This window comes from Quercus suber, unplaced genomic scaffold (genome assembly GCF_002906115.3).
Source record: "Quercus suber isolate HL8 unplaced genomic scaffold, Cork oak 2.0 scaffold_57, whole genome shotgun sequence".
In the NCBI taxonomy this organism is placed as follows: Eukaryota; Viridiplantae; Streptophyta; class Magnoliopsida; order Fagales; family Fagaceae; genus Quercus; species Quercus suber.
The window spans coordinates 177,435-188,622 of record NW_027069522.1 but is presented as its reverse complement, the minus strand read 5'-3'; the positions used below and the strand labels follow the sequence as shown (position 1 = coordinate 188,622).

General features: G+C 35.9%; 2 protein-coding genes across 4 annotated transcripts; one reads left to right on the top strand and one right to left on the bottom strand.

Moving 5' to 3' along the window:
- The first annotated feature begins 4,633 nt into the window (after nucleotides 1–4,633).
- LOC112020888 (BTB/POZ domain-containing protein At3g19850) lies at nucleotides 4,634–7,973 on the top strand. 3 transcript variants are annotated; one of them, XM_024053453.2, is made up of 4 exons: nucleotides 4,634–4,960; nucleotides 5,046–5,151; nucleotides 5,248–6,188; nucleotides 7,430–7,973. In XM_024053453.2, the coding sequence occupies exons 1-4, from the start codon at nucleotides 4,898–4,900 to the stop codon at nucleotides 7,829–7,831; spliced, it is 1,512 nt and encodes a 503-aa protein (XP_023909221.1). In that variant the 5' UTR covers nucleotides 4,634–4,897; the 3' UTR covers nucleotides 7,832–7,973. The 3 variants fall into 3 exon arrangements, with proteins under 3 accessions (XP_023909221.1, XP_065628409.1, XP_023909219.1); XM_065772337.1 differs by having other exon boundaries at nucleotides 5,049–6,188; XM_024053451.2 differs by having other exon boundaries at nucleotides 5,046–6,188.
- Nucleotides 7,974–9,261: 1,288 nt separating this feature from the next.
- Nucleotides 9,262–9,663, bottom strand: LOC112020883 (uncharacterized). The gene has a single exon (XM_024053447.1). The coding sequence runs from the start codon at nucleotides 9,661–9,663 to the stop codon at nucleotides 9,262–9,264; it is 402 nt and encodes a 133-aa protein (XP_023909215.1).
- Between the last annotated feature and the right edge of the window lie 1,525 nt (nucleotides 9,664–11,188).

Below are 11,188 nucleotides of genomic sequence, written 5' to 3'. Positions count from 1 at the left end.
ACACATGGTATTTAACCAAGCACATTCATGTTCATCATCCATATCATACTCATCATCCAAACTAAATGAATGTTCATGTGATTATGCATGACTTACCTCGCTTATCTCATTGCATCATAGCAACTATGCATCAATGCATGTTCATGGTGTATGAATGTTCATGGTATTCAAACAATCTAAAATGCTAATAAACAATCAAAGAGATGAAACAAAACAAAACAAGATAAAATAAAGTGGCGGAGACTTAAAGACACATAAACCAGGTTAAAACAGAGGCTAAACATGTAAATAAAACAAAGGTGCAACAAGCAGGAGTGAATTGGAGTTTCTATGCAAGAGTATGTCGGTGCATACATAGGGCATGCATACGAAGCCCATCTGCATGTGTACGCATACTCGTATGCAATATGCACATGCATACACACCTAAGAACCCTAATCTGGTAACTGCAGATTAGAAACACAAAAACAAGAAACCTAGCAGCCTAACATGCTCTAAATACAAACGTAAATTAAACCTAGACTAAACAAACATATTAAGAACACATAAACTCATATAAAAACTTAAAGAAACAAAGAAAAATCAAAGAAGAGCGAAGAGCCAAAGTTAGAAACTCTACCTCAACACTAGAACTCTTTAGAGCTTGATTTTGACCGTTCCCCTCAGTCAATCTAGTAACAACCAAATCAAAATAAGATAGTAGACTTCAGAACTCAAATATCAAGACCAAAAAAGGCCCCGATCAAATAAAATTTGACTTAAGGATGTTCTGTGAAAAACTCCCTCTTTGATTCACTATTTTCTAGTGAATCTTATGTGTTTTACCACTAAAATCCTTCCTCCTTGAAAAAGCACCTTTTATGGCTTTATATAGTTGAAAAATAGGGGTTTGGGTTGGCTCCCAAACGATGTGGGATTCATTCCAAACCAAGTTTTAAATGCAAAAAACTTTCCTTACATAGTTTCTGGAACCCTAGCATGCATACGCATGCACATGTATGTGTACGCATTCATGAAGCATGCGTACGCAAAGCTTGAGCATTTGTGTGCATACGTGTATATGCGTACGCACACCCTAGGGTTTCTGTGGCATTTCTTTTCCAAAAATAGTTTATTTTTTCCAAAAATAAGTTATATTTTCCATAAACACTTTCCTCAAGTCAATTTTCATCTAATTGGACTCTAAACCAACATTGGGCTTTAGAATTCTAACATCATTAAGGAACGGGGGTCTAAGTTGTGAGGGGTACAAAATGTGGTGTCTACAAAACCTTGCTGGACAATTTTGAGACGTACATGAAGCCAATGTCATAAACAAATCGGCATGTTCATCCATTGATCCTAGATTTCATTTCCCTTTCAATTCACATGGCACAAAAGCTTCACTCATCTTTTCAAGATAAAAAGTCAAAAACCCTTTATCTCCATTGATGGGCCAAAATCAATATCAAGTTTATTGTTAGGAAATAAATATTTTTCAACCCCAAGAAGATCAATGTAAGGATTTTGCTTCTCAAGAGATAATGTTAAAACAATTAATCTCTCTTTTGTAAAATCAACAACCTTTTGTATTTGACCAAAGAAAGGCTCATCATCATCTTCCAAAACTTGTTTTCACAATTCGCAATCTTCATCAAGGTACTTGTTATAGATTGGTGGAGGATTCCAATACATAGTAACATATTCTACTATTCTTTAAAGCATTTTTCATCACATTCAAATATGTTTTGAATACAACAATCCATTGACCTCACAATAGTAGATGAATAGAATATTTTGGAACAAATAACTTGGACATATCCACAAGAAAGACTTACTCTGAATATAGTTATAAATTTCATTCCATTCTGCTTGAAACGGCCGAAACTTTTATTCCAATTAGTTAATCGATACAAATCACCCCTATGTTCCATCTCGTTATATATTCTAACCCATTTCGCTCCACTCCACTCCACTAAATTTCCCTTGGTATGGTGATTTAGTCCAATATGTAAATGAATCATTATTTTTTTTTCCTAAACCCATTTTTTTACTACCTCACTTTCATATAACATTTTAATATTATTTTCCTTTAACAATGTGTTTTTCTTGTTTACTTTACTCACATATGACATGGTTTTTTCTTCATTAATATATTTTTTTCTTTACTTATATATGACATGTTATATAATTATATTATTTAATGACCATATTAAGAATCTACATTATTTGATTTTGAATTATAATTTGATGTGGTATATTATAAATAAAAAATAAAAAAAAAATCATTTGTTATATATATATAGTTTTAGCAATAACCTTGAAATGGTACGTCGAAATTGACTAATATCAAAATGTTTTGTTCCAATAAACAAATTGAAACAGTGTCTAAAACAATATTAAGAACATTGGCCTTGATACCAATTTGGTACCAGAGAAAAAAGGATGGAAAAAATGACAAGAAATAGGACTTAGATGCTAATATAGCAAGCTCACCACCAAGGGAAAAACCAATGAAATACAGAAAATTCACCACCCAAAGGGAATTACCAAGGATACAAGGATAACAAACTCACCACTAATGGAATTAAGCCAAACAGATACAGAGAATAGAATACAAGAATTTATTTATAATCACTCTCCTAATCTTATTTCTCGGTCTAGCCAACTAGCTACATATAGGGTTTGTTTGGTTAGGCATTTTGGGATACTAAAGTGCATTTATAAAATCTAAAATTCTGTTTCACAACAACAAATCCTCATAACTTTTTTACAAACGCTCATTTAAACCCAAAAAACTGTTTTGCAACAGCTTAAGTAAACGCACCCATAGTGCTTAGAACTTCCCTCTGTTCATGGGGGAATTAAACGACTACAAGATTTCCAAGACATAGAAAATAAGAATGCAAATAAATGATATAGTATTTCCCACAATCAGCATACTTCAAGATTGACTAATTAAATGCATTAAGACTTGCAAGATTGACTAAATAGATGTTGTAGGATCAGCCTCAATGAGCTTTGACTAGCAACACAAACTACGGATAATAAGGCTGGTATGGGCCCTCATGTCCAGATTACAAGATTCCTCTATTTGGGCTTGTAAGAAAACTAGGGTTGTTAGACCTATTGACTCTTTATTGAACATTCCCTTGTCAAGAAATACATGAACTAGTTCTATTTTATAGCAGGGAGAGGGGCAAACTAGTAATTAACAAAAAACAAATGATAAATATTTTAAGTATATATTAAAAATAAGTGGATCAGGTTGGCTTAGATAGATATGTGAATATATTGACCCAAATCTGACCCAACCCGAAAAATGAAAACCCGACCCAATCCATCAACCCCAGAAACTAACCTAACCTGGCAAATTGGGACGGTTTTGGTGGGTAACTTTCCTCTAATTTTTTTAAAGCATACTCGTAGCTTCCTTTTGTGGATGAAGCTGAATTTATTTTATTTTATTTAACCCCTGAAAAAAAAATAAACAGAAGAGTCAGTCAGTTGTAGAGATCTTACTTTGACTGACCAGCGACCATAATAATCTCAAAGAGTAACTAATGCTCGAAGACCTAGATGGCATGGGAACCACAGAAGCACAAGTACTCACTAGTTGGATGAACTTGAAGTATATTGATGTCTGAATTGCCAGGGTATCTATTTTATTTTTTTACAGACAACTTGAGCTTAATTTAAGTCATTGACAAGACTTAATCTAGTCATATAGGAAAAAAACTGGTACATTTAAAATTACAAGAAAATTTTTTAGTTTTGTTTCTACTACAACAAAGCTGAATGGCCGACATGTTGGCTGTTTTTTATTCCAGATTGCCCATTGCTTGAACTTGTAGCGGTTAAAGGCCCGTGAGAGCTTACTTCTTGTACTTTTATGGGCTATGCCTTATTAGCCACTCGTTCCTAAATTATATATTTAAAACGTCAATTTGCTTTGGATGATTTCCTTCCCCACGAGGGATTTGGTCTCTGTGGGTCCCTTTCTTCACATGTCCCGAAAGTGCTACTCCCATGAAAGTCCAAAGCCAATCAGGGAACCTATATGCTGAAAGCATTGCTTCTTGATTTGCAGGGCCTGTCACCTAGACGAGACAAACCTCTACATTATCTTTTCTATTTGTTATACCAACTTGTATTCCCTTGATTGAAGAAAGAAATTTTGCGCCTTTTCCTCACTAAAAAAAAGTAAAGTAATGCTTTGGTTGGTTAGACAAAACAAACAGATACCAACATGAGTGACACGTTGTAATTTATACTATCGACTACAAAGTAATGTGTCATGCACTCACAAAAATGTAAATTCAAATATTCATTTATAAGTAAGACTTGGTACAGTGCTTAGGTACTGTTCCTTAGGTTTTTCTCTTAAAATTTTATCATGTGGCTTTTTTCTCACAGATAGAAGTGTATTTTTTAAGTTAAATAGTCACATGACAGAATCTTAAAAAAGAAACTTAAGGAACAGTGCTTAAAGTACTGTACATAAGTTTTGTCCTTAATTTATTAGGATGTTAATGTTCACCGATAATATTTATTACCAAGTTAGTTTTTAAATATTTTGTAGTAAAATTTGTAGTAGTTCACTATTTTCTTCAATAAATACCAGAGCAGCTCTTACTCAAAAAGGGTGTTTTTATTTTTCCTTTTTCTTTTTCTTTTAAAATTTTGCTCCTTAGGGAAGCACCGGCAATGATGCTCTAAATAATCCACACATGGTTTTGATTCTGTTGATCATTTACTACAAAAAAGTATTGCAGGCATTGCCCCACTATATTATTGCACAGTGCATATATAAATGTTCTTTCCTTTCTCTTCTACCAGCACATATCATTCAGCATTTCTCACTGTCCGTGACACAAACATAGTTTTCTTTTCTTGGTTTCCTTAATGCAAATCAGCTATGCCAGAGTTCTATGATTTGCAAATCCACATCAATGGTGAACAAAAATTCTTTCTGAATGAGGTACTCTAAAAGCTCTATCAATAGAATTTTTTTAATTAAAATTTTGAAATTTCTTTTTTGAGGTGTCTAAGTTTCATTTGTGCAGAAGATTGTATCAAAATATTCTGCAAGGTTGAAGAAAATGATTGACCAAGAAAAGAGAAGAACCAAGACCAAGAAATTGGGTATTGAAATCGATGACTTCCCAGGAGGTGCAAATGGGTTTGAACTGGTTTGTAGATTTTGTTACAACAATGGTAAAATCTCAATCACAGTTTCAAATGTGTCCCTTTTCTACTGTTGTGCAGTCTTTCTTGGGATGACTGAGAAGGTTTCAACCTGCAATCTCTTGCAACAAACAGAGACCTTTCTAGCGGGAATGTTTTACTGGTCATGGATTGACATACTTGTATGTCTTAAAAGCTGTTTTCCAATCTTTGCACATGCAGATTCATCTGGCCTTGTTCAAAAGCTCATCTCTGCACTATTATTAAAGATTGCTCAAAATTCAGATACAAACTTCATTACTTCATCTTCTTCGTCTTCATCTTCTCCTGAAACTGCATCTGGGTATAGACTCTCTTCCTCGTCCAAATCTACTCCTGATTTAATCAAGTCATCTTCATCAAGCAAAGCATGGTGGTTTGAAGATTTGGCTGTTTTGCCACCAAATATCATTGAAAAAGTCATTCAGAGTTTAGGGGCTTATGGGCCTGATAACAACAGTTTGATACTAACAAGATTCCTCCTTCATTACCTGAAGACTGCAGCTCAAAGCAAAGCAATTAATCAATTATATTCAAAGTGTGAGTATGGTGGTCTTGCAGATACAGCTATTCATGGTGTCGTCACAGTGGGGAAAGAAGCATTTTCTTGCAGAGGGCTGTTGTGGATACTAAGAATTGTCTCTGGTTTTGGTCCTAACAAAGACTACAAAGTTGGGTTGGAGAAATTAATTGGTGGAATGCTTGACCAAGCAACATTAGATGACTTGCTGGTCTCTGGCCATGACAGGGCTGTTTATGATGTTAATTTAGTTTTAAGATTGATTAGGGCATTTGTTAATAGTGATGGAATTTCCATCCACAAGATGAAGAAAGTTGGTAGGTTGATTGATAAGTATTTGGGTGAGATATCTCCTGATCAGAACCTTAAGATCTCTAAGTTTCTTGGAGTAGCAGAAAGTTTACCAGATTCTGCCAGAGATCGCTTTGATGGGGTCTACAGAGCCGTCGATATTTATATTCAGGTGAATATTTTCATAACCTTCTCTTTGTTTCCATTCTTAGCAAGTATTGCCATATCATTGAACACTTTAGGTAGAATATAAAACCAAACCATATACAATCAAAGATAAAAATAATATATTAAGACAAAATCTTTTGGATGCGCAAGCAAGTTCTCTTTCAATATTTCTTAATTCCAATCTGGGTAGAAAGAGTTATGAGGATATTGTGTTTGATTCTTTATCTTCTTATATTCTAAAATAAGACTTCTTCCATTCCATTTGAGTGCGTTAGGATCATTTCAGTTTGAAATGAGTGTATTTCACGTTATTTATAATTTTAGATGACATGACACTGGATCATTGTCAAATCTAGTAATTTAAAATCTTAATGTGAAATGGACTCTCTCTTTAACTGGAGAGGATTCCTCATTGGTCTTAAGTAAAGATAGTAATGGGTATACTATCTTCCATATGCAAGCTAGATATACACCCTATTAATTTTTCTCATCTGTTCCAAAAATTAGTTCCATTGTGGCAGTTCTACCTCTATCTAATGGATAAGATAAGAGTATGCAAACTATTTCTGTGATTTTTTTTTTTCGCTAAACAAGTGGTTCTTTACATCATTATCCAATCCACCGAAAGGGGGAGACAAGAGGAGAGAAAGGATAAGGAAGTTCCTTCCGGAAGAGGGTAGGGAATGGGGGGATGTATTGCGAATTTGGGAATCAACATTAGTCAAAAATCTATGGTCCACATGTTTTGCCATATTGTCATTCTTATTCATGTGGCTTTCTTTTGGTTTCTCTCTACATGAAGCCCCGTGTATCCATAGATGTCCACATTTGCTGCTGCCATCGACAAAATATTAATTTGTCCTAACAAACAACATTTGTAATAAGTAATCTATATTCCCTTTATAATCAAAGTATTTTTAATATTTCAAGAAAAGGACAACGAGAATATGACAATCAGTTGATGTTTAGAATATAAAATTGGAAGGTCAAAAAAAAACATTTTCTCCATTTAGTCCCTGTGATTTCTAGAGGTGAAAACTTTTTCATGTTATTAATTGAATGCAATGCCCATGATTGGTGGTTGATTGTTACATTCCTTTATCTTGACGGTTGAATACAGTTATATCTGTGTCACTCCCACACACATACGTTCCTGCTTCCATACTTAATTCTGACCCAGTGTTTCTATTCTTTTCTAGAATAGTGCTCGCTCTCTCTAAACTAACATGGTTTGTGGATATTCAGTCTCACGTAAGTCTTTCAATTGAGGAACGATCAAGATTATGTGGATGCCTTAACTATGAGAAGCTCAGCCTTGCAGTGTGTAAAGAGCTCGCAAAGAATCCTAGAATCCCTCCGAGGATTGCAGTTCAAGCACTTATATCTCAACAATCCAAAGTACCAAAGGAGTTGGATTATTGTTACAATCTGAGCACGAGCAGCACTACCCAGATGGTTTTGTACGATGACGGAGAGAATTTCTTGGAAGAGAATGAAGATATGAGACAAAACCTTACAAGGATGCAATGGAGGGTGGTAGAGTTGGAGAAAGTGTGTAGAGAGATGAAGGGTCATATGTCAAAATTGGTTAGGCATAATGTCCCGACAATTCCCAGTCACAACAGAACTTTGCCAAAACTTTGTTAAATATCTTTTCTTCACTTTGATGTGGATATATGAACATGTGTTTTGACTCTGAAATTAAGATTGTATTTAAGTGTGATTTGTAATTTAAAACGTGATAGAGTGAAGAAAATTACGGCAATCGTCAATGGATTTATTTTGAATACTTGCATGCATATATTTATGTGTGAAATCCATTGATAATGTGTGATTAATAGAACCATTCGTGCAATTCATGATCCAAGTTTTTAATATCATTTCGCTTATATCATTAGAGCATTAACATTTGGGGGTGTAAAACCCCCCAAATGGCTATTTTTAAACACCCAAACACCAAAAAACCTCTACGTCTCTATAGCTAAAAAAATTTAGCCACAAGCTACAGCAAGGTTGTATAAGTACAACCTCCTCACTGTAGCAGGTACTTATCTTTTTCTTTTTCTTTTTTTCTTTTTCTTCTCTCTCTCTCCCTCTCTCTCTCTCTCTCTCTCCATCAAATTGGGTTGTGTGTGAGATCGGGTTGTGATGGTAGTGGTGTAGTAGGTTGCGGTTTCACCTAATCTGATTCTTTTTTTCTTTTTTTTTACTTTTTTTGGATTAGGTTTTGTTGACTATTTGTAGCTAGTGGTGGTGGTGATCGATCCTAGCAGTGGTGGCTACTATTGTTAAGGTTTATTTTGCTATGGGGTTTGATTTTGGGATGAGTTTTGATTATGGGTGAAGAGAGAGAAAGAGAGAGGCAGTGAGAAGGGATTGAAGTGAAGAGAGAGAGAGTGTGTGTGTGAGGAAGAGAGAGATACTACTACGGGTGAAGAAAGAGAAAATACTTAAACCAATATAAGAAAAGCTAGGCCACTTTATGGTTAATGAAATCACTAAAAGCATCCAAGGATGGCTTGCTGGAAAGCCTTGCTCAAACTTGGCATGAAGAATCTCATACTACCTTCTTATCTCATTGTCTTGGTGGTAAAAGGTTGAATTCTGCCTCTTTATCTTATTGTCTTGGCGGTAAAAGGTTGAATTCTGCCTCTCTCTTTGTCTCAGCTAAAATGGTGATGGTAGGACACTTAAATTTCTTATGTATAGTCTAACGAGAGAGAGAGAGAGAGAGAGAGAGACTCTCTCTCTCTCTCTCTCTCTCTCTCTCTCTCTCTCTCTCTCTCTCTCAGAGAGAGAGAGAGATTTTTCTTGGATAAAGACCTCTACCATTCCCTTTGCTGTGTAAGGGTGTTTCAAGGCAATAAAGTGACCATATTTGGATAAGCGGTCCACCACCACAAGGATCACAGAAAAGTCATCTGAAGACGGAAGATCCTCAATAAAATCCATGGACACATCCTCCCACACACGATCTGGGATTGGTAACGATTGCAACAATCCAGCTGGAGTTAATGAGTCATGTTTATTGCATTGGCAAACATCACAGCGCTGCACATAATCTTGAATATCCTTCTTCATGTCGACCTAATGGAAGCTGGCAGCACCTTGTTTGCAGGTCGAAAAATTCCAGAATGTCCTCCAGTAGGAGTCCCATGAAATTTACAGAGCAAGGCGTCCTTGAATTGTGAGTTTTGAGACAAAACCAAACGACCTTTAAACCACAACCGCTCACCTCGAACTTCATACCCATGGTTACTGGATGGATTCTTGGACAAAGCTACTCGCATGGCTGTTAATTTAGAATCAGTTTGGGCTTCACGTCGGATATCTGCAAACCAAGTGGGCTGCAAGTAGGTGATGGCAAGTTTGCCATGTAAACAAGAAAAAGCATTGGCTGCCATATTCTCATGACCAAGACGATATTCAATGTCATAGTCATATCCCATTAACTTCACAATCCATTTTTGTTGGTCCATGGTGGAAATACACTACTCCAAGAGGTATTTCAAACTCCGATGATCAGTTTGGATGCGAAACCTCTGTCCCATCAAATAGTTTCTCCACTAGTTGATAGAAAGAACAATGGCCATGAGTTCTTTTTCATAAGTGGATATACCCAAAGCTTTTCCGAAGATGGCCTTGCTGTAATAAGCCACCAGTCTGCCATCTTGCATAAGAACAGCACCCAAACCAATGCCTAAGGCGTCGACTTCTACCACAAACTGTTTAGAAAAATCAAGCAGCATGAGCATTAGGGCTTAGACCATGGCCTATTTAAGGGTGTGAAAGGCCTTCTCGGCTGCGCCGAACCAACTGAAACCATCTTTCTTTAGCAATTACGTGAGTGGGGAAACCATAGCCACGGATGAATTTTCGATAGTAAACGGTTAACCCAGGGAATCCACGTAGGGCAGTGGTATTAATAAGCCCCAGCCAGCTCTCCATGCTATGAATCTTTTGTGGATTTACAGCAACTCCTATGACATTAATAACATGGCCCAAATATTCTACTTCTTTTTGGCCAATTAGACACTTAGAGTGATTGACATATAATTGATGTTTCAACAAGGTGCCCAAAACAATATCTAAGTGAAATAGATGCTCATTTCAAGTTTTGCTGTAAATTAAATGTCATCAAAGAACACTAGGACATACCATCGCAGTAGTGGTAAAAAAAAAATCATTCATCAAGGATTGAAATGTGGCCGGCGTATTGGTGAGGTTGAATGGAATGACCGTAAACTCATAATGGCAATCATGAGTGCAAAATGTTGTCTTGTGCACCATCTTCTAGCTGCACTTGGATTTGGTGATGCCTGGATTTAAGATCCAGTTTAGTAAAATATGTAGTGCCATGCAATTCATCCAATAACTCATCTATGGCCAAGATTGGATACCGATCCTTCACCGTGACACGATTCAAAGCCCTATAATCCACACAAAAGCGCCATGAGCCATCTTTCTTTTTAACCAAGAGAACTGTAGAAGAAAAAGGGCTGGTACTCGGCTGTATAATTGTTGGAAAAACACATGTTTTTATAGCATACAAAACATACGCAGTAGAAAATTAACAAATCTACTTCATTCGTAATAGATAACATGTACTAGATAAATTTCTGAATATAAGAACAAGAGAGTGTACCTTGGTGCAGTGAAATTCAAAACCAAAGATTATAAGTACTTAGGAACACTCTTAATCTTCACTCCAATTCCACTTGTGCCCAAGAAGTGTGATCTCTCAATTAGTTTATATGTATATGTTCAAGGGAGAATAAGAGAGTGTCCAACACTCACATACAAACCATTTCATTCTCTTACAAAAATTTTGTATGTTTCCCTCCTTATAACTGATTATCTAATTGGGCTAGCCTTTTTGAGCCATTCCAATTGGGATTTAGTATGTGGCTTGGAGTAGGACCAAAAGGGAATAAATAAGACACTAGCTCCAATGGGCCTTTTACTTTTCTGTCAACTCTTGACAAGTCCAAAGTTACCATTAAT